Here is a 24,838-nt window from a genome sequence, read left to right as displayed (position 1 = left end):
ATGTGCCAGTTTCTGTTATTCAAGACGGTATCAAAGCACCTCAAATAGCCTGACTTAGCATATATACAGTTTTTTAAGCTTTTGTTTATTTAAGGTTTTTTTTTATATTTGTTTATTAAGGTTTTGTTAAGCATATATACCTTTGTTTTTGCTCCCTTCCAGGCTCATATCTATGTTTTAAAAGTGGGGGGCGGGGGCAGGTAGGGCAACTAGAAAACCATCAGGAGATTGATCGACAGCAGTGCACAATTCGTTGCTAAATTGTGCGTTGTTTTTAAATGATATTATTTAAAAGAAATCATAACCATCTTCCGTTGATTCATACTTTTTAACTATGTCATGCCAATCTTTAACCCACTAAAATGCCGTTTTGCTAGTGCGAATTATGTCGTTCCATCCTTAGTTTAAATAACCGAAAGTATCTGAATATGAACTGATTTAATAAAATGTTAGAAATGCCATTTTCTCCTGCTATTCCTTAAATAATTGTTAGATCTTCATAAGAGGATACCAATGAGTTAAGAGTATGTTATAGTGAATGATATCTTTTAATGATTGTACAAAGAAAGAAATTCTTTGTATTCTTAGGCTCAATTAAGCTCTGAATAGTATGCTAATGTTTTAACAGTGTTGCTATATTTGGAATGAGGGTGCAACACTAATTACAAAGTTTACCATCAACTCACTTTTAACCTTTTACATTCTGCTAAATTTGTTTAATTTAGTTTATACTAACGCTTTGTTAAAGAACAAAATAACGGCTTAACTGGGCGAGAGGAATTTTTTTTTATTTCTTAATTTTGAAGCGTAGGTCAACGATGATGGAGTCTCCCACCCCAATCTCAAATCTCTCGTCATACAGAATTTTTAAGCCCCAATAATAGATTTGGTGTGCACTAAGTCTTCCAATATGGGGAATTTTCGGTGAAATCATCGAGTTCTTTTGTCATGATTACAATTATAATCCATACCAATTATAAATGAGCTGTCCTCATTCTGTTTAAGCATTCAGGAAATCTGAATAATATCAGATCTCCTCGATCATCTACATCAACTCGAGGATTGAAGGTGGACGCCTAAGCTATAAAATGGTCGTGGTACAACCTTTTCCTCAAGAGATATGTTGCGTCTGTAGAATGAGAGTAAATTTATTCAATACTGTTATTACAATACTTACAAACTTAGAATTAGCTTATTTAAACAGCGATTTATTGTTTATGAACTCGTGACGTCCTAATTTAGCATGTGGAATTCGAGCGGATTTTCCGTCTACCCGGAATCATCTAAGCCAGAGACACCAGCCTACAGCAGATGTTGCAGGCTACGATAATTAATTGCACTTTCATGTAACATAATTCATTAATGGCAAAATAATATTTTATCAATTTATTTGCACGTTTACAATTAGAACGGTTTTACTATTATGAACCAATGAATTTACATGATGAGGCAGAACGAAACGCTTGAATTTTGAGTTATACTGATATCCTTTATAGACAGTACTGTAATCTCCTTGTCTCTCTCCAACTGTGCGACATAAGAAAGTCAACAAAGAATATAATAATAATCTGCTCAAGCACAGTTTATATAAATGGTGTTATCGTCAAAAGGTGATTTGAGAAAAAAAAATGTTTTTCTGAGTTCTTTATTATTGTTTACCTTATTATCATTTAATTTTCACTTATATAATTTATTTTCGAATTATTAATTGCTAAAGTGTTTTTACCAACCGTGCATTTTCTATCTTTCTATACATAAGGATTTCAAGGACAGAAAAATCTATGAATCATCTGCAACAGCAGGTACTCACCTCGAGGAGTGACTAGAGAAGGTTCTGATGATGCGGGACGCAGACAAGGTGCTAGCGAACTGGGCTCAGGGTCCTCTAGAATGTCATCCATGTCACTGCTCGTGCCTGCATATGAGGAGCTGCTACTACGCCGCCTGGACAACCTGCGACGGGTGCGTTTACGAATGCGTTTTCGGAAGTCCTCCAAACGTTCATGGGGAGGCAAATCCTCATCACCACTGCCTTCGCCCAGTACAAAGCCCAGTGACTCTGCAGAACGGCTTATGCTTGTCTCTTCTGTATAACCACCACCTGGGAAAAAGATAACATTAATTTAAAAAGTTACAAATGGTATGTTAAAGTTAATAATTTGTACGCACGTTTTGATATTACTATTTAATACCTAATTTTATCTAAGCGTAGCAATCGGATGACTTTGTAAAGTCTATATATCATCAAATGATTAACTAAACTTAACTATGGCGGAGCATAATAAAATTAGCAGTGATACTTAAGTGCAAGAGAATGCCTTACCTTCATCGCTATCCTCATCTGCAGTGTAGTAATTTTCCTCTTTGAGTGAAGCGGGGTCAACGGACGTTTGACTGGCCGTCTTCATGGAGAACCTAAATAGAATTTTGGTTTGGGAATAATGAGTTTTCAACAAAATAGCTTTTACATTAATTTCTTGAATTATAGACAATAACGATTGGGGTGATCAGCTCCCAAGGAATACCACTCTTTTGATCATTCTGAACATAATTCATTCTTAAGAATTTCATCTGAAACTCTCTTCAGAGTTTAAAGGATATATCATACGAAGAATAATCATTTATTCTAAAAATATAATGCTTATTTTCTCAAAACTTTACTAATGTGATTTGATTAACAGATTCATTTGGTAGTATTAATATAATGAATTATTGTACTGTACAGTACAATATACAATACAATGAATTATTGTACTATAATTTCAAACAACAATGAGAATGTTCTCTTTTCGACTTTCTGTCACAAATTTAACGGACTGGCCAAAAATTTAATTTAGATGGACGATTTATTCATAAATCAATACTCTTAATTTAATACATCTATCTGATTGCGTTTTTCAATTGTCATGCTCACAGACAGACTTCTCATTTACAGATTACGTCTCAAATTTGATAAAATCTGCTAATTTCGTGAAAAGACCACATACCAAATTTCATATATGTAGCTCTTTGGGTTTTAAATCATCATGGTCACTTATAATCAGACAAATAGTCATATGAAATTAAAATAATATGTTTTTTGGGTCCAGGAAGGTTTGAAATATAGAGATTTAATGAAATCTCATGGCATGAATTTTTTTGACGATTAGCAATATATTCTCTTTGCAAACCTTAATTTCAAGATGTGTCACAACTTGCCTACGTATGTAGTATGTAAGAGAATTCTTAAATTACACAAAATCTCTTAAAATAGAAAGTAACTCACTTGCTGGAATTCTGGCTACTGAATTTCTTCCGCAATTCTCCTCTCCTAGGCTGCTCTGATCCACGACGAGATACTGATTGAGACTTGGTAGCGAGGGAAGCTCTTCTCGAGTTTTCCTCTTCCTTATATAAACAATATTAAATCTTTTTTTGTTATACATTCAAAAGAAATAAATTCCAAAGCCAATGAAAAAATTTTTTAATAAATAATTTATTATGTTAACATTCGAGATTTTATATAACATTGAAAATAAATAAGTGTTCAAATTATTTATTCACATATTTAAAATAATTCACGAAACCAATGAACAAATCACCCAGCCCCAATTACTGTACTAATTTCGCCAAGTTTTATTAAATATGGAAACTCATGATACCTAGATACGTCATCTATGGTCGCCTGCTCCCACTATTTTCCGCTTTCGAGAGATATCGCAATTTTTTTAAAGCATTTTTTTTACTACAGGGTTTTATTTTAACCCAAACAACTGAACCGATTTCGTCAGTTTTTCAGCACAACTGTTTAAACATAGGAGTACATTTATATTTTTTACAATTTTAGGTAGTGAATAAATTTTTTAAACTTAATTATGTAATTAATTTATTTTAGCTTAATTATTTATTTTAGTTACTTTGTGAAATGTATTTATTCTTTTATTTATTCATTATATATATATGTGTGTGTGTGTGTGTGTGTGTGTGTGTGTGTGTGTGTGTGTGTGTGTGTGTGTGTGTTTTCTCATGAGAAAAAATATTCAAATAATAAAATTCTATGAAAATTAACCAGTCATTTGTTATGATTTCCTTGATTACATAAAAGCATTTACTTTTTATGATAAATTGCAAGAAAATAATAAATTTCAAATAAACAGGACCTGTCAACCGGATACAATACTATCAGTTATAATGTTTAGAATTCTTCTGCATTGTAAATAAGTAATTAATTATATTTTAATTAATTCAAAAATGATTTTAATAATTCATTGCAAATTCTCAATATAGTTTTAATACATTGTAATTTACAGTTGTTATGTTATTTGCAAATTTATTTATTTGGTAACTAGGCTAAGAGCATTTTTTAATCGACCGGCATGCCTTTTCTTCCTAAAATCGGAAATCCGCTGCCAAGGAAATTATGTATTCGCAGCAAACCAGTTGGTCTTTAAAGCAATGTCATGGCATTCGATAAAGAAATTTTAATCCAGTAAGTTTTAGTAAATACTTTGTGGTTCGGATTTTTGCTCTGACAGACTTGTCCCAGTTCGAAGTTACACCTTTGCAATAATGCGCCAGTATATTCATTAATTTCGGTTTCCTCTTAATTTGAGGACAAAAATTTTGTTTTATGTATCTTAAGGAACCATCATAGAGTGACATACTGAGGAATTTCATAAAAATTTCTTCCTGAAGTGGCACTAATATTTCTAGATAATCGGTTCATAGTAGCCAAATGTAATTACAATTACTACGGAATTTGCGGAGAAAAATAGAAGAAAATATATTTGACATGAATAGGAGATTTTTCAAAATGAGCATTACAAACAGGGTTTTCTAAGACTTTTGATGATTTTACAAGTATAAACAATATGTACACATATTTCTTTTCTTCAGTTTTCATTAATTTTGTCACATAATGTATGAATAGATGAATTTTAAAAGGAATTTGCTGAAGGAGCATTCGAAGCATGTATCTTGTGCTGCCTTCCCTAAAATAACTTGTTCCTAGACTTAACGTAATGTTTATGGAAAGAATTCTTCCCAATGCTTTCTTTTTTAATAGATTTTTTCCTAATATTTAAAAGAATGTCTGCACGTAAAAAAATAAGAGTAATTTTACAATTTGCATGTCATTACAATATTTTCATTCCTAAATTTTTATATTTCAAGCATAAAAATTAATGCAACTTCTTGGATGATTTTTTTTTTGGGGGGGGGGCTACTTATCAACAACGATATCTTCTGCAAAAGATCTATTCCAGAAGTATAGAATGTTAAAAGGAAGATATTCAATCCTTACTTTGTCGTAAGTGAACGCAGACAAAGCCTTGTTGAGCTCTCTCAGAAGGAATCGGTCCTCGAACTGTTTGCTCGGATCCTCCGAGAAATCTGTTGGGTCCAGGAAACAAAGGCCTGCCTGCAAACAAACTTAGGCATTAAAATTTTTAAAAAATATTTAATTTCATGAAAATAATTGAATGAATAAATGAAATAAAATTTGCTTTTTGGACAAAAAAAGAAACTTATTATCCTGGTGATGGGATAGAAAAAAAGTTTGCTTAAAAACTCTGAAAAATTATCCTCGTATGTATACATACGAAAAATATATGTTCCATATAAATATATTAGTTTCTTTTCTCATTGCTTTTCGACCCAACTTTAGAAGCTAAAGAACCGAAATTTTTACAGGAAAGTTCACTAAAGAGATTTATTAAAAATTTCAAAGAAGATATTGCATATTAGGCAGATTAATTTATAGATTTCCATTGTTAATGATAATAATGTTAACCATTGCCTTAAATATCACAATAATTTCTTACCTGTGTTCCCGCGGCGTTCTCTGCGATGAGAGCTTCCTCATCCGCCAAACCTTCCACAAAGCTCAAAATGACCAGGAGCTCAGGAAAAAAGAAAAAGAGACGCGCTTCCTGCAAGAAAGAATTCATGAGTTAAGTATTAGTCATTAATTTTTAGATAACTTTGTGACTTATCTGTATACTAAGCATTTTTAATCCTTTATTAGTCAACAGTATTTAATTAAATTAGTTAAATTATTTTAATAAATTAAAAAAAATCCCTCATTCCTAGACTTATTCGGCACCAAAACTTCGCTAATGTTGCGAAAATAAAAATTGAAAAATTGATTTCAAAATAATTCGGCGAATAAAGGGTTAAGCAAGTAAATGGGATCTGAGATGTAAATATGGCAAGTAAATCGGTTGCTGGGCATCAACAGACTGTAGAGCTATTTAAATTTGTTTTCATGATGGAATCTACATTTTTTAATGAAGGATGTGATAAATGTTCAAAACTGGTCCACGAGGGCTCTGAAAACCTTCTAGCTACAAGACAACATGATGCAATGCTTCACTTCGGCTTCAAAGTTTGGATTGGGCCCAGTGGCCTGCTGGTAAGGTTTCGGGTTCGGAACCGGAGAGTTTCAGGTTCTAGAAAGTCGGAATCAAACGTTCTCCCATTGGTGTGGTGTGGATTTAAAGATAGCAGTCGGCCACAAAAAATCCTGTCGCTACTGCTACGTTCAGTGGTGGCGGGGTGGTCGGGTGTACGCAAGAAGAAGAAGGTGTGGTGTGGAAGTTTGGAGATGGAGTGCCATCTTAGGTGTAGTCATCGACATCTGACTGCTTCTCAAAATTACGCGGTTCGTCCCAAAATAGCTCTAGTATTTCTTTAAAAACGGGACAAAAATATAACTTAAGTCAACATTTGGATTAGAATTTAGGAACTTATTTGCTTGATACAAACTTCCTTCTATCGCCGTGCAAAACAACCTGTCCATATACTTGGAAGCTCCAATCACTGCCCATTTAAATCAAACAATCAGATATGTGCTCAGTGGGCTTTCATTGGCCGCAGCACAGATAGTCTTAACCCTTTTTTCATATTTGTTCATTCATTTTCTGTCTTATTTTCACGTTTTTATTGGGTTTTTTTTCTCCCATTTGAGTTGATAATTGAATTATCAGGAAAACAAAATAAGAAAAGAGCATCGAATTCTCAGAATGGGAAAGTGAAGAAATGAGATTAAAAAAAACAAACGAATATGCGATTTTTGAAAACAATTTGAGGGATGGATGCTGCAACTCTGCAGCTCTAATAAAAGAACCGCTTCGCTACTAATGGGATATTTCTAAATACACGTATTTTAAATATAGATATTGAAATTGATGATATCGTTATTGTACCAAAATAGATATTGAAAATGAAACCAGTAAAGTTTAAAGTCGCGAAACAAAAAACTTAATAGATAAATCGAGCCGATTTAATATTGAAAAAAATTTAAACGTGTTATAAAGCAAGTTATTTTTAATTAAAAAAGGCTCTTTGTAATTTTAATTTGTATTATTATAAGAATATTATATTCAAAACTATTAAATTTACGTTAAGCCGTATAATAGGTAGTTGCATAATCAATGTTATTGATACTGAGAGGAAACATAATATTTTAAATAAGTAAAAAGTATACGTAATCATATTGAGTTAAAGTAGTAGATTTTGTGCGGTCTTTCAGTTGCAAAATATCATATTAAAAACTTATAGCTATGCAACATTATTAGTTTTTGTTTTATGCCTTTACAAACTTTAAATGTATATATTCTCTGACTTTAATTTTTGTCAGTACAAATATTTTTTATTTTTATTTCTTAAGCTTTTTTTTTTCTCTCTTTTTAAGACAGAGCGTGGAAAATTTCAACAAATATTTCATCTATATGTGCTATAAGAATTAGTGTGGAGTTTAAGTCTGAGAGGCCTAGTTATTGTTTAAAATAAAATTTGGGAATTTTCATGTTTTTACTAGGGAGTTGCAAAAATAAATTTACTTTTAGCTGCAAAAATAATTATTCGAATTTAGTAATGAATCAAATCTGTAATGTCATTTTAAAGTTTGCTCCCAGTAATTCAAGAAATATGAATCACTTGAAATAGCTAAAAAATATCAAACATTTAAAATTTTATAAAAGTTTTTAAGAAAACAAAAAGAAATAATTTTTAAAATAACAATAATTACTAATCTGAATTTTTTTTTATCAAGACCAATTTAATAATATAATCCGCAAAAAGTTCTGTAATTATTTTTAGTGTTCTTTCTCTAAAAATTTCATTTGGAAAAGACTGCGGGATAACCTTTATACTATCCAAACTTTATTGCATTGAACTGGTTTACGACATTGCTTTTTTCTTCTTTTTTTTTTTTAGGTTTACTGAATAAGATTATATTATAATTTATGTTTGTTAGTTTTTATTATTTTATTATATACTTTATTACACGGATTTCAATATGACATTTTAAAAAAGTCAGTTTCTTTCAGCTCTGCATTTTCTTACAATTTTCTGGTAAGGGTATATTCCTAATATAGGAATGAGAAGTTTCTCCGCCATGGCGGTTAGTTCTCGCTTTCCTTGAGGGGGCGAGCATATGGAGTAGTTTATTTTCATTTCCATGAAGATATGTACCTCCTACAGGAAAGGTTGTGCCGGTGATGGCCTTTGGATTCAACCTTAGTTCGCACCTCCGTGCAGTTGCGAGGACTTATTTCCGAATATTTGGGTAGAACGGGAATAGTTCCAATGTGGTTATAATTCGGTAATGCATCATGCGCGAGATTATGCGTAATTTAGAGGCAACATTTTCATAGCAACGAGTCCCCCCCTCCTCTTTTGTTTATTATTAGTCTTTTTTTACTGTACTTTAAATGTAAATGATGCGTTCTTTCCTTTCATAAAGTTTCTTTTTGTCGTACGGAAGGGAGAGGAATTATCTCGTAATATGTTTATTAGTTTTCAAACTCAAATAATATTATTAGCGTTTAATATTATTTATTTATTCGTTTTCAAATTTCTATAATTTTTTTCTTTTGTCAGATCATAAATTTCACATCGGAAAAAAAAAAAAAATTCGATAAATATTTTTTTTTTTAAAGTGAAATATGAAAATTTTTAATGCAATTCTTCAACGCAAGTATTTGACCTACCAATGCGTTGAGTGTGGTCTACTTTTGTATCAACAAATGTTGGAAAACACCGCATATTTTTACGAAATAGACCTGAAAACGAAAGTCTATATTCGAAATGTACACAGAAAAAAAACTTGAATAAGAAAACAATCTGAGGCACATCAAACATTCCGATTTAAACATGAATAGTAATATAAGTCGGATAGGATGACAAAAACATGATGTGAAAAAGAAACGATTAAGTATCCTTACCTTTGACGTAGAGGCTTTAATGACATCTCCCCCAACGATTGGAGAGCAGGTACAAGCCTAAAAAAAAGACGAAGAATGAGTGAAAATAAGTAAATAAATAATTTCAAACAAAAGATAATAGAAACTATCTTACTCTATAGATATGAGGTTCAGCATGGTGGACAGTTCCCTCAGGACGCAATACGAGGGGAACTAGAGGCCGATCGCTGCAAAGCCAGCCGGGCAAGGATGGACCCTGTACTACCTGCCGATAAAAAGTATCATTTTAGTGTACTTTTTCTATGAAACTGAAGTTAGTTCCGTAAAATATCTAATAAACCAGTCAGGCAATTGAGTTTTGTAACAGTAAACTGAGTTACGGAAGACAGTAATTCATAACTTTAGTAACACTAAATTTTGTGTAAAAAAATCCAAAATATCGAAGCAAGACTATGTCTAACGCTTCATTCATCTATCTTTATTTCATTTTTTAAAATACACTTTTGATTATATATTAGCAGTGATCACGTGCGCACAAAAAATGAATTTAATATCACCGCAAATTAAAATTAGAGGGGAAAAAACAATCTATATTGTAATGAGATTAAAATCACTGAAAGGTACAATTTTTTTTTTTTAATTTTAAAATAGTGTAAAGACAGTTTCTGTGCAATAAAATGTTCCGAAATTATTGACGGGAAAAATATAAAATTTTTATTAAAATTTAATCTAAAATTTTAATAGACCCTTTCTTAGTGATCATTTCTAATTACGAACTCTAGTTAGAAGTGATTACTAGTTAGTTTTAGATTTAGTGGTCTGGTTTTATTAATCATGTTAAATTAAACACATGTGTAATATAGTTTACAGATAGTACATCATTCTATAAATATTGCCATCTTACGTAAAATAAAATTTGATGTCATTGATGTTTTTGTTTTTCGAATTGTTTATCTAAAGATGAGTTTACTTCGTTGCATTCACTTACCTACGAACAGACAGGTAGACAATCCTTTAGAATTGATTCGAAATTTGACATACATGCCAAATTTTGATGATAAAGCCATTTATCAAATTTCATCTTTCTGGCATATAGAACTGAGTTATCATGTTTTCATTCACATGCATACAGACAGACAAATTTCCTGAACGTGAATTTTACTCCAAAATTTCATAGAAATCTACAGTATCTCATGCCAAGTTTTAATGGTCTATCTTGTTGCGTTTCTGGTTTATCTGTTCATAGACAAAGATAAAAAAATCGTTTTCTTTTATTTAAGGACTTCAAAAATATAGCGATTCATATAGTCGTAAGATCTAACTATTTGATGATTATAATATTTTCTTTTTAAATGCATTTTATATGAGAAAGAAATGAAACTGTCTCGAAAAAATGAATAGGAAAGCAGCTTATCTATAAAAACAGCATAAGATTGCGTCTTATAAACAGATGAAAGGTGCATTTCATTGAATTTCTGTTATAAGAACATTGATGCAACAGAATATATACTGAGTCTTATTTAATCTAGTTTGATTAGCTTACGATTTTAGAGTTAAACCATGTTATTTTGGGAACGAATTCGATTTCTGAATTATGTCAGATGGGCATCACTAAACGACCATCATTCATAGTAGGAAGACATTCGACTCCCGAGAATTTAAGCTAAATTATATTCATGCACAAAACGGATTTTTAGAGGAATCGGATGAGGAAACCATCACCGTGAAGATAACTCACGATACTTCTATTCATTAAAAGAACGGACGTGTAGAAAACATGCTTGTAAAAATGTAGATGTACCTTTCGAGTGAATATTACATGTCCACCAGGGGTAGCATCCAAGGTCTCGAAGTACCGCAGAAATGCCTTCAACTTTTTTTGATGACTGCGTCTGGAAAAGAACTACAGATTAGAAATTAAAACTAATCTAAACTGCAAGTTGATAAAGATCTTTTTTTTTCATTTCTAACATTTGATTAAAAAAAGAAGTTCGTAAAGTTAAACCATTTTGGGATTAAAAAATATCTGTTAAAAAGATTGTGGATGATATTGCAGTTTTCTATTCTTCTTGCGCGTACAACATTATTTAATTACACAATTCAAATAAAACTTTCAAATAAACAACCTTATTTATTACAATATACAATTCAAACACAGCCCTATTATAGAAGAGAATATTATAAAAATTTTAAAGAACTTCAATGATACATAAGCTGAGAGCATATTATATTATTAAATCAAGCTTTATTGAGGCATTTTCGGACAAACGAAAAATTCCGGTGAATATATTTCACATGAAAACAGTGCTATAAGATTTAGATGATGTTAATTCAAAATGCGCATAGTTATTTTTGTTAGATTCAATGCGACACGTTAAAGCATAATTCAGTTTTATTTTTTATTTGAATAAATAAAAAGAAATAGCTATTCAGTTTCTTCTACAATTGCTAATCATATATGTAGGAGTAATCTTGCAGATAAATATTGTAATACATATTTAATTTAAAACCACAGTACATTGTTACGTCAACGAGCTTTTCTGCTATTCTATCGCATCTACAGTAGAAAATAAGCAGTATTTTCTCACTTTTTAAATAAAATGTACTTATTCTTGCTTTTCTATCTAAAATAAAAGAATGTGTTTTGGGGAATATTATTATACATGTTTTCTATATCTAAATGAACTTCTGTAGCGCTTTGAACCAGCAATTTAAGGCTGATTTGCATAAAATGTTATTTTTAATCTTTTGACCGGATACTATCGATCATCATGACCGCTAAAGTGCATGTTAAGCTAGCAAATATTCAAAGGATGTTAAGGTTAGGTTTCTTTTATGTCCAAAAACTTTTTTGGCTGCAGGAGAAAAGAGGAAAATTTTTGAAAAACAAAATTTATTATATTACTCAACAAGGAATAGAAAAATGTCTTTAAAATTATTTAATACTAATATGAATCCATTTTTTAAAATTCATTATCTTGTTTCTTTATTTTTAATACAATAGTATAATAATACAAACTGATATGCTAGGAAGAACCTCTCAGCTGGTCGTAGTCTGACAGTCATTGGATTTCACCGATTTGACCTAAAAATTAACTTTAAAGTGAGATATTACCCCCGCCTAGTTTATTTTACATAAACATAGAATCTCCAAAATTATTTTGAATTTTTTTCGTGTTGCAGATATTCAATAAAATGAAATTCAACGCTATTTTAATTTTTAATAACTTGTAAGAATATTAAAGGCCAAACCTTTGGCTAATTAATCAAAACTGCATTTGGAAAAATAACAAATCCAATGGACATGTTATGTTTAGCATTTAGATACGAGTTCAGATTGTCATAAAAATATCTGAGAGACGGGGCTTCGCTCGCCTGCCTCCTTTTTTTTTTTTTTTTTTTTTGAGATATTACCCCCGCCTAGTTTATTTTTCATAAACATAGAATCTCCAAAATTATTTTGAATTTTTTCGCGTTGCAGATATTCAATAAAATGAAATTCAACGCTATTTTAATTTTTAATAACTTGTAAGAATATTAAAGCCCAAACCTTTGGCTAATTAATCAAAACTGCATTTGGAAAAATAACAAATCCAATGGACATGTTATGTTTAGCATTTAGATACGAGTTCAGATTGTCATAAAAATATCTGAGAGACGGGGCTTCGCTCGCCTGCCTCCTTTTTTTTTTTTTCAGAGAAAATATTTAGATACGAATCATATGCTCATTACATATGAATATTTTTTCAATCTTACCTACATATAAACTGGTCATTTAAATAAAAAAAATCACGAATGTGCTTAGTTTAAAACGTTATTCGAAGCAACATGCTATATTACAGTATTCATTTTACAGTTTACCTATCATTACTTATATTTTTTAATTGATATTCAGTTTTACCCTGATGAAATCGAGTCCGAGATAGCGCTATATGACACTGCCAACCAGCATGAGAGCAGATAGAAAAAAGCTCTAATAGTTAACTGTAAAAAAAAAAAATGTGTGTGTGTGTGTTTGTGGGTAAAACTGCGTTTTTTCAGGCAAAACACTATATAAATAAACTTAAAAAGAAAAAAATGATTAAATATAAATGCATAAGTAAAAAAATAGAGCAAAAAGCGCGGCACGAACCCGCAACGCTCGCTTTATTCATGTTGTTCTGACTACTATACTGCACTGCTCACACCGTGGCGCCGAAGTTGAATATACTTATTCTAATAGTTAGTTACATAAAAGTAATTCTAAAAATAATTTTTTGTATGTGTAAAATCGCGTTTAAGTTTATCTATATAGGAAAGGCACCTATATAGATAAACTTAAAAAACAAATATATATATATATATATATATATAGAAGATTTGTTCGGTTAAAGTTATAAGATTGGCAAACAAACATTTTTAAAAAACTTTTTTTATTTAAATTGTAATTAATACATAACAATTACTTAATTAAGATAATTTTAATCGAACTCTATATTATACAAAATGTTAAAAATATTTTCAATTTATACAAAAAAAAGTCTAATTAGTAATTTGATATGAACATATGATATATTAGGTTGGCAAATTATAACCATTGTCTCTTATTTATCTAAAATCGTCCGAATTAATTGGAAACGTGTCGGTTTTTAAGAAATTTTGTGAGCTTGATGTATCTTACCCTATAATGTATAAGAATTTGAAATTAATAAAATATAAGATTTTGCTTTTCTATTAGCTATTAGATCAAAATACTGATTCTTGCATCGATATTATCACCAAAGAACGAATTTCTTAGCTTATGTGAAAGAGTCGATATAGTTTGACATTTAGAGAGAGCAAATACTTCTATGTTAAATTACATAGCATTTTTCGTTCACACGCGGCACTACAATTGATCCTTCAAGAACGTGCTCTTTTCGCAGGCGAGCGTGCCTCCTGATTTATGAGGATCATGATTACAAGTACTAGCCTAGACTTTAAAGTACTTGTTTTTTTATCAACAATCACGCAAGGGCTGAATGTCAGTTTTAAAGCTTAGAGAGTAGAAAGCAATCTCAGTTGAATAAAACGATTGTGAATGATTAATGCAATACTAAATTTTAGTTATATATTTGACAAAATGAGATAATTGCAAAAGGAAAATTAAAGAATTATGCTTTTATCTTGTGGAATCAATTCTCGTGACATCACAGTTTATTATAAACATAAATGTGTATGCCAATTAGCATCCGTTTAAATCTAATAAGATGGGTAAGAGATCCGAAACTAAACGAAAGGAATACATTTAATAAGATGCATAAAGAGTCCGAAACTAAATCGAAGGAATGTATTTAATATATATATAAATTCACTCCATAATAATAAGACATAGGACGTCTTTCGTTGACTTTTTGTATCATTTAAATCACCAACTAGCCGTCTTCGACAACCAGCATTTTGCCAAGAATACTAATATATTAATTTAATGAAATCGAACAGTTTTGAAAAACTACATATTATCACCCAAATGAAAGTATTATTTTAAATCATACATGCTCTATAAACATTTAGCGACGGATTTGGCGGCCCCTTTCAGCGTCATTGTGAGGTCTTTCTTTTAACAGACTAATCAATTTGGTCTTACATTTCAATGCATTTCTAACTTACTCAACATATTAAATTATTTATTTTAGATTGATTTTCTTTAATTATGAAACCTTTCTTTTAATAAATGGATCGATTTAGACTTACATAAAGTTAGTCTTTTTGTAACTATTAAAATGGTACTATTTATTATGTCTCTCAACTTTATTATGACTTTCTATATTCATACCCAATATAATTTTAAGAAGATTTTGTGTTTATAAACAATCTAATTACAAGGTGAACGCAATGAAATCTGACATACTTCATAAAATCTTAATATTATGCCAACATTTTATAATTCTAAGAATTTATATTTCTTTTTCAAATCCATTCGCTTGTGTAATAGGTTAATAACAATATTTTAATGGACATGCATCCGGCTTTCCTGAGTCCCACAGTCTAAGGCAGCTCCCAGTCTATCAACTAGGAAATCCGCCACTGACAAACATAATTTTGATTAGCTATGCTCGCAAAATAAGAAATCAATCCAATTATTAAAGTTGGGAAATGCGACGAACTAGGAGCAGGCGACTACTGAGAGTGTTCTGAACCTAATGAGCTTTCAAATGAAATAAAAATCGGTGATATCAGAACAACGGCTGGGGCTAAGGGACTTTGTTATGTCACGTTGCAAATGCCCCTGATATATCGAAATTCAACACCTCATGACGCATTTCGAGATATGAATCTGTTGTCACTCACTTGTTCAGATGTGTGAAGAAATCTGCCATTCTGAAGTCCTGCAATGTGGGATGTGTCTTGGTGTTCCTCTTGGGGAAGGTCGAGAAGAAAGCATTTGCCAACAGAGATGCTACTAAACTGCGCTCCAGCTCGAAACGACCCTCTGGAAAACAGAACCAGTGCTAAATAATAATTTTGATTAGTGTGTCCGTGGATGTGAATTCTCAAGTATTAACTTTCATTGTGACACAAAATAGTACAAAAGTTAGAATAATCAAATTTTTCAGTATTATTATGCTTCGAATTCTACAAGTTTTTAAATCTTTGAAATTATAATGCACTTAAAAGTAATAGCTAACAAGTTTACTGAGAATTTTTATTTTGTTTCGTCTTCCTTTTGTGTATTTATGAAATTCTATTAGATAGTGCAAACGGAAATATGAAGCATAACATTTTTATGGCAGCTGCTTTAAATATGCTTAATAAATCGTCTGTCTGTTGTTTTTCCAGCTGCTCGAAATGGTTATCCTTCACCAAAGTATTAAATTTGTTGTTACGATAGATCAAAATGAGCGTGGAAAAGGAAGGACAAAATGAATAAAATAAATATGCATTGAACGAGTCGAAATATAACATTGAACAATAAATTACAATCTAGATACACAGGGTATATCAGAATTAATATTTGAGTTAAAGAGTGAAACAGCATGAAAAAAGTGATCATGGTCTAAATGGATACAAATGCATGATTTAAAGCCAAGTTTCTCCTAAATGCCTGACACCAGAAATTTAACCATCGTTGTTGCAAAAGTACATTATCCAGCTATTTTCCAAAGTGTATGTCGCATTGTTGACAAGTATATGTATGCTGAGGAGATGCATTGTATTGCAGCTTATATTTTTTTCATTTGAATAATTCTGCTAAATATAAAACAGCATTTTTTTTGTTAATATTTATAATCAAAACGTTTTTCTTTTCATGTTCGTACTCGCTATGTATCTGCATTTACATTCTATATTCCATCTCGCATTATATAGCGAAAATTGTTACTTTAATCATATTATTTCATACGATTATAACTTGCAACCTGCTTTCCTAATACATGTACATCAATTTCACCAGATACAGAATAATTTTTTTTTCACTACAACAAATTAATAATATTACCACATCAATTATCAATAACTTATAACAAGTTTTCAGTTAAAACAGCATCGATTACTATTGATTAGCAGCTCAATAAGATGAATCAGGTTTTTGTATCTAGACAACAATGCAGAAAAATCAATAAATCAAATATAATAAATGGCGGCCTAAATTCACTAGCATTTTACTCATTATCTCAATAAAAAAATGCTTAAAATCAAGTTTTTAACAAGAATTATGAGTTTGAGACGCTGTTTTTAAATTTCATCTGAAACTTAAAGACAACTGCTTCTAAGACATGTTACTATTATTGACATTATGATCACATAGAACAGAATCCGCTCATGCTCATGTGAAAGACCGCGTGCCAAGTCAGAGAAATCGCATATTTTGCTGGAAGGAAAATAACAGAACAATGTGAAAGATTTTTATGGCAGGACCAGTTTCTGTCATGTGACTATTACGTTATGTGAAAAGGCTCAGATAGTTTCAACATACAAGGAAGCTAACATTTTGTTTCGCTTACAAATGCTAATGAAAAATAATACATATTGCTAAGAAAAATAAAAAAAAATCTGGTGGCTATGCGTACAATAAATAGAATCCGACTGGCTCAATTACAAATAATTACTCTTCATTCTAAATGAACACGAACAACAAAACATAGCCGAAGCGTGCAAAAGATTAAACACTTGCGTAAACAGCAGTACACAAGGAACGGATTGCTAATAAACAATCGTGCTACAAAGTGCTCAGAGAATACTCGCAGTTCTACTATTCATGTCTTTCAATTCGTCTACTATTCTCAACACGACAGTTTCTCAGTTTTATCTCTCGGTTATTTATAGTTTCTGTGAAAAGAAGCTTCTAGAAAGATATCGAAATTTCGCTTGTGATCGATATGTCATTCAAATTCCAACAATTTCAAGAAATTTCACTTATATCACTAATGGACGCTTAATCATCAAGTCTGGAGTAGATTGACTGGACATCCATGCAGCATCCATTAGAGCTATCCGTAAAATTATATTCCTTACCATGTAAGTGACTGACTGGGCCAGGAAGCACAAATTTGTAGCAATATTAATTCTACTTATAAGCAGAATCCACGTACCTTCCTTGCGCAAACTGTACAGAAATCCTCCCACCGGCTTCAAACGTTTTAGTTCTGCAGCCCTCGATGACATTCGGGGAAGGGTCTCCGTCAGGAAACGGCTCCGCTCCTCCTCGTTCATCACTTCCTCCACAAAACGGCCGAAATCTGACATCCCGGGATGGGGCTCATCAACTCGTTGGGCATCGTCTGGATCAAGGGACACGCTGAAAAATTTTTATTTCCACAAAAATATTCTCTGACAGGGATTAACAAAAAAATTATAAAATGGAACAGGATACAAAACGTTTCTTTTAATGTTGCTTTAGATTAAGATTATTTTTCTTCTTTTTAATACAATTCTAAGATGAAAAGAAAAAAAAAATTGACGCTGGAAACAGATTATGTTCCCATTACAAATCGTTTGGGAGCGATTATCGGAGCCGATCACAGTTGCAGAAGTGATTTGTGAAATCTGGTAACGGAAAAAAGCACCGATTTCTCCACTCAAAATTCTCTACAAAGTACAGATGTACATAACTGAAATATATAATTATATAAAACATTATTGAATAAAATACAAAAGCAATTCCTAGGGAAGGAATAATGCAATATCAGTATATTTTCTCAAAACACCTTTAAAAAAAATGGAAAACAAAGCGATTAAAACAAAAAGCGAAAAGAGAGGGAGAGAGAGAGAGATATAGGTTTAGCTTCTAAAACTTCTTAAAAATGGTTTAAAAGCATCGTCTTATGCTCCAATTATACAGGAGTGTTTCAGAAAATAAACATATGACTTATTTTTTCAGCTGCTCCAAAAACTTTTAATTTATGCTTATTTTATTCATATTTGATTATTTTAAACACTAACAGATTCTATTATTTTTTTGCAATAAAATATACAAATAAAAGCATGGGTTTTCAAATTCTTATTTAATTTTGTTTCAATATTAAAAACAATAAATAAAAAAAGGCCTCAATTTTTTTTTACTGTGTTAACGATGGAAAGAAAACTTGAATGAAGGAAATAATAACAGAGTGATAGAAAAAAAGATCCTAAATCCTTTTTAGGTACGTCTCCGATTATTTAAAACCGTCTTGAGTAATATTTTATATCTGGGGATTTCTCATTATGCTGAAGCAATAAAAAGACGGGGGAAAAATAAGGTTTGCAACATTTGAAGATCATACAAACACAGATATGAAGGTAACCCAGAAGATATCACGAATGCGATTTACATATTTTAAAGAGAACATCCTTAAAAACTAAATGACAATATTTTCCTTGTATTTAAATTTTATAGCTTACAAGCAAGATTTTGGATACATCTTTGAAGGACTACGCGAGCTGCTGTTGGATTCAACATACACCAAATATGCAGGGAATCTTAAGCGAAATTGTTTTTCAAAAATTCAATGTATGATGGTGAAAGGCTACAAAATTGTTAAATCGCCATGGCAGAATTCTAAAAAGGGCACTTACCAGCACAGATCGTATATAGAAAGCATGATTCGGGCCACTTGGTGACCATCAGTGCAAGCGCTGAGTTGTGCTAATTGTCGCTGCACATCAGGCCACGAGGGGAGGTCGCAAGGGAGCAGCACATGTGCCATTTTCCTATAAAACAAATCACATTCTTAGTTGCTTTCTTGATGTTCACATTGTTGCTTTTTATTAAAATATTTTTCTATTAAATTTATACATTGAATATGTGGTAGACAGAGATATATCACTACTATTATAAAAATCAATTCCCTTTAGAATGAAAGGATTGCCATATTAGATATGTGATCCTCTAATGCAGCTTTTAAAGGCCGTTAAAGAATGTGTTTAGTGGGTCTTCTTAGATTCCATTCAAAACGAGAATTTCGAAGATTTGCATTGCAGACGTTTTACCATAGAATTGTAAAAAACGACAAAAAAAAATCAAAATAAACATTTTGCTATAATTTTATTGCCTTTTTATTAGTTTATATTTTCACGGCCCTAAGTGCATTATTTGAAAAATATCGGTAGCTAATTTGAATTACAGATTATGTAAAAATATTCCGATAGATGATGATGACATCAATTCCAATTCATTTTTTGATATTGTTGTTAATGATATAATTGAGAGATCTTGCATTTCTAATATTAAAAAAGAAAAAATTCCTTACTTTTTATATAGATTTTAGATGGTTTATAACATAAACTCTTTATCCGATCTGTAATTTTATCATTCTTTTGTAATTCTTTATTTGTAATTATTATCAGTATTCTGCGACTAACTACCAGATACATAAGTAATTAAATTATTTTGTTTTTAATTACTCATAATTAATTAAGTCATTGAGATCAATTTAGTCAGGTAAACTAACTTCAATGAACTACACCTTATCATAATAAAATAATGATTAATGAAACACATATACAATCTTTTCTATTGTCCTAATTGCAATGAGGCAAAATTGACAAATATCAATTTAGTTGTTAAAGCTGGTATCACTGTTAGTTTTCCAGTATCTCTCAAAAATAAGAGAGCGTTGATGAGGGGAGGGGGAGGCAAACGACCATTGATAACATATTAAAAGATCAAGAGCTTTTATATGAAATAAAAACAGTCAAAATCTATTCTGTGTTTGTTACTAAAGAATTTTGCAGCGATTTTCTGCTGAAAGAAAGTAAATGAAGCAGTGCATTTGAAATATCTCTAGAAAGTGGATTGTGATAACATATGAGCATGCATGCGACTATTAATAATACATGTAAAAATCATGAATTTTCGTATAAAGGCTAAATCGAACCACTGATCGGAGTTGAAGGATTGATACTTTGGTTTAGTCAAATATTTTAAATACATCATTGAATGTAACAATCATGTAAAAGATAAATTCAAATAAACTATTACTGTAACTATAGCTATTATTAATTATATTAGATACTCCATTATGTATATATTACACTAATATACAATTATCATCAGTACTACTAAGTATATTTTAAAGAAATTAAGCATGTAATAGGATAATATAATACATAAAAATACATCAGTTGTAAAATAAATATGCATGATCAAGCGAAAGAGGCAGTTACAATATTCACTTAAATATATGGTGGAAAAAGAATTACAATAATTCATCTCTCAAAACTTGAGCTCATACTTGAAATTAAATTGTCTCGGTGGCTCTCTCAAGTCTTAAATACATTTGGGAGACTAAAATGAATTGCAGCTATCGTCCCCAGATTGTTCTAATACTGTATATAATTTAGAAAAAAAATCAGATTTTCTGTAAAAATATCCATTTTTCGATTTGTTTTTTAACCGATCATCTATTGGACTGCATTTTGAAAAACTAATTTCACAATATTCTAAAATTTTTGAATTTTTTATTCACGACAGCAACTAGACAAAAAACTATTTAAATAATATGTGCATTGTGATAGACAAATTTGTATCAACATTGAAAGGCAATCCTTGCATATGGCCGGTATTTTAAAATTAATTAGCTTTTATAGTAATATACTTAAATATACAAACTAACATTAAATCAGTTTTAACTCATGAAAGATGCATAGAAAATATGTAGAAAAATTCAAAACTGTACCAAGCTATTAATGAAAATAAATAAATAAATAAAATTTAAAAAAATAGAAAATAATCTTTTATGGCAAATTTTCCTTTCTAAATCCTTTTGAAAAGAAAATCAGTTGACAAAATTAGCGAATAAAAATTAATTATGCCATTTCATTATAATTTTAAAAGATTTAATCTGTACTTAAGTGAATTAATTAGGCATATATATAAATGTACATATCTGGCAGTATTTTATACAATATATAATTAAGAAATTAAATTTTTTAAATAAAAAAATATTGTCAAAGCATACAATTCAGTTATTTCATGAAGTAACAAATAAAAATCTTGATAAATTAAGAATTTCAGAAGAAAAATAATTATTCTATGAAATAATTTTATATTTTACATTTAAATATATAGCATTAAATAGAATAATTTAAATTCTGGTCAATTCCATATCTACTTGTTCCAACTTTCAAAACTCATTCTCCTGTTAACTAGCTAATAAAAATTATGCAAAACGTAAAAAGAAAAAGAAATAATACAAAATGTTTAGGATCTATAGATTTCTTATATTGCCAAATATTTTTAAACTGTTAAAATAATATTTTTTCGCTAAGTAAATGAAATTATCGTCTGCTCATACATGAAATGTTTTTTCGACAGAAGAGCATTCGAGGATCTCTTTTAAAGCCGATTATGAACGAGTCCATCTAGACGACTCATAAACAGGATTTGGAAAAATAAGATTAATCTGCCTTTGACATACTTTTGACACTTCTTCAAGGCTTCCTGACGACTCCGCGATGGGCATTGAATGTTGAATGATGGCCGGAAATGTAACAAATAATCAATGATCATGAAGTTACGGCATTATTTTCGATTTTTGACCAATTTAAGAAAAAAAAAATTGCATTTATTATTAGGATACCGATTTCAAAAAAAATCTGAAAACGTTTCCGGTTCTTTTTACCTTTTTTCCCCTTTTCAACTGTAGAACTATATTTCTATAGAATGTTGGTTTATTTCTCAGTTTGAAATGTGTAGTGTACCTGAATTCTAAATAGACAAACATTCTCGATTGCAATTATAGAGATAATTAAATCGCGATTGAAGATGAAACAAATATGTGATGAATATGAAATTAAAGATTTTTTTTAAATTTTTGACCGATTTATTTTCGAAAATATTGTCATTTATTATTATGTACCTGACATAAAAGTTGAAAATTTTTCTATAATAGATTTTTTTTAAAATTTTAGAAAGAAATAGAATATTATAGAATCCTAAATGTATTTTTAAAAGAAGTGTAAAATTAAATTTCTAGCAAATAAAGGGATTGTGCATGAAAAAGTGCTGCCTTACCTTTAGATTATGTAAAATTTAGCCGTTTCTTTCTTAAATCATGATGTTCTACCAACGACCACAGACTGGTTGTCAGAATGCTGCAAGAAAAAGCAAATATTTTAAAAACTTACAATATAGTATTGAAGGAAAATTTATGATACAAGTTTTTTTTTTTCGCCTTAAGAAAACACTTTCTGGGATGTTTAACTGTTTAGTTGGGAAAATCTTGGAAAATAATACCAAAAATATTCCTAAGCACAGTTATAATAAAGCATTAAAACAAAACAAACAAAAACAACAACAAAATGAATCAAATTCTTTTTAGTGTCATATTTGTAGCACTTTTGGAACTCTGTAAAGCACTCATAACACACACACATACACACACACACACACGCACACACACATATATGCAATGATATTTTAACTCTAATTTCAATTTAATTAATTTTCATAGTAACTTCATCTTAATTTAGCCCATAGTAACTTCATTCTAAAATATTCTCTTATTTCGTGATCCAATTCCACTGTCTCTACTTAATTAATTCAAGAGAAGCTTTGTTGAATCAGCTAAAATCTAACTTTCCCACACTACGCGTGAAGAGATAACATACCGCTGATCAAGCAAATTCTTTTTTAAAATCTCCCTGTGTTTCCCCTACCTTGTCCACCCGTCTTATGAAAATCCCTATCGAAATCTCATAATACATTAGCACTGTAAAGAAATATTTTCCCTATCAAAATCATAGGTTATATAAGACCAGGGATAAAATGTCCAAGAGCTCTTCCCTCATTCCTCTCTGTGTCGTTCTGTGTGCTCGTCGCTTGTACATATGCTTGCTTCTTCAAAATGAAATAAAACGACGTCACGAAATTAAAAGTATCTTCATTGTCTTCAAACTGCATCATGCTTCGCAACAAATAATATTACATATTAAAAAGCCGACAGGATTCGAATTTGTTACATATATATATATATATAAATTTAATATACAAAATATTTCAAAACTTCATAGGGCTGACGATCGCCCAAACAGACGATTCACTGTTTTTGAAGCCGTTCTCTATATAGTAAGATTATCTATGTCTAAAGCGAAATTCAAATATAGATAATAGATATGTATATTATATTTACAAAATATCTGCATTTCAAGGTTAATGTTAATGCATGTCTTCTTTTATTTAAAAGGAGTTCAACAATTTAGATAAAGCATTGATTGATATAGTGATCAAATACATGTGATTTTAGAGAACTTTCCAATCAAATGCAACTAAAAACAAAAAATTCATCCAAAGAATTTAATTTGAATTGAAAAAAAATTGAATAGGCTGCATCTTAGACACATTAGAGGTGTAAAAATTATACATATACTTACTTACCCATTAATACATTCACTATTAAAATCTGTTAATTTCACAATTCCTTTCTATCTTCATTCTTTTTCTTATATACACGTTTTTCTTTGACGAATTTAGTAAATTTCACGTTTTTTTTAGCTGGATTTAGACGTATTATTTGATGTTCGTATTTTACTCATATACAAATTTCATATTAACAGGTTTCGTTTTCAAGATTCGTATAGCAAAGAGAAACACAGATTTGTATTACGTAATGCATTAGGATTTTTCATTCTTGAATTATGTAAATGAAAAATTAAGCAAAAGTTGACACTCATTCGATCCTGCAACGGTCAAGTCAGGAGAGGCTATCTAGAGACAAGGTAATTTTCAGAGTATAGAGCTTGCGTCATTCTAAAGCTCACTCGTTTTAACAGAAACCATAAAAACGAAATAATCCTTCTCAATGTTCTCTCATTTTTTTTCACGGAGTGTTTCTATCGTTCGCAAATAATGATGCATTCGTATTAAAAAAAAGGAAAAGAAACCAGAAGACCAGACGAACACAACAGCACGAATAACTTGTTTCTTTCTTACCAGTTCGCATTGCAACACCAACAGATCTAGACATTAAGTACAAATCCTGCCATATCTTTGTTTCATACAGAATCTTCTCTAGCCAGATGAAAATGACAGAAGTGACAAAAATAAACTAAAATAAGACATCAGGACTAAAAGGAGAAAAAAAATGCGCTTAGAATATAAGTTTTATTATTTGGGTTGCGTTCTATTTAGAGATGCAATAATGACGTCGTTGCATCGTCATTTTATCAGTATTGCAACACATTATATTAATTATTGAAATAACATCAATTTCGGAAGA

General features: G+C 30.5%; 1 protein-coding gene across 2 annotated transcripts in view; it reads right to left on the bottom strand.

Moving 5' to 3' along the window:
• The window catches only part of LOC129965742 (uncharacterized), a 56,872-nt gene that overhangs the window by 4,718 nt on the left and 27,316 nt on the right, over positions 1-24,838 (bottom strand). For both annotated transcript variants that reach the window (XM_056079889.1, XM_056079890.1), the window contains exons 2-13: positions 22,636-22,715; positions 19,197-19,331; positions 17,735-17,940; positions 15,495-15,636; positions 10,987-11,077; positions 9,340-9,450; positions 9,207-9,263; positions 5,802-5,909; positions 5,282-5,398; positions 3,266-3,387; positions 2,324-2,415; positions 1,811-2,101 (exon numbers count right to left, since the gene is read on the bottom strand). In XM_056079889.1, coding sequence (XP_055935864.1) covers positions 1,811-2,101; positions 2,324-2,415; positions 3,266-3,387; positions 5,282-5,398; positions 5,802-5,909; positions 9,207-9,263; positions 9,340-9,450; positions 10,987-11,077; positions 15,495-15,636; positions 17,735-17,940; positions 19,197-19,327 — 1,468 coding nt within the window. In that variant the 5' untranslated portion in view covers positions 19,328-19,331; positions 22,636-22,715. The remainder of the gene's footprint in view (positions 1-1,810; positions 2,102-2,323; positions 2,416-3,265; positions 3,388-5,281; positions 5,399-5,801; positions 5,910-9,206; positions 9,264-9,339; positions 9,451-10,986; positions 11,078-15,494; positions 15,637-17,734; positions 17,941-19,196; positions 19,332-22,635; positions 22,716-24,838) is intronic.

The sequence above is a fragment of the Argiope bruennichi genome, chromosome 4 (assembly GCF_947563725.1).
Source record: "Argiope bruennichi chromosome 4, qqArgBrue1.1, whole genome shotgun sequence".
Lineage (NCBI taxonomy): Eukaryota > Metazoa > Arthropoda > Arachnida > Araneae > Araneidae > Argiope > Argiope bruennichi.
This window is presented reverse-complemented; position numbering and strand designations above follow the sequence as displayed.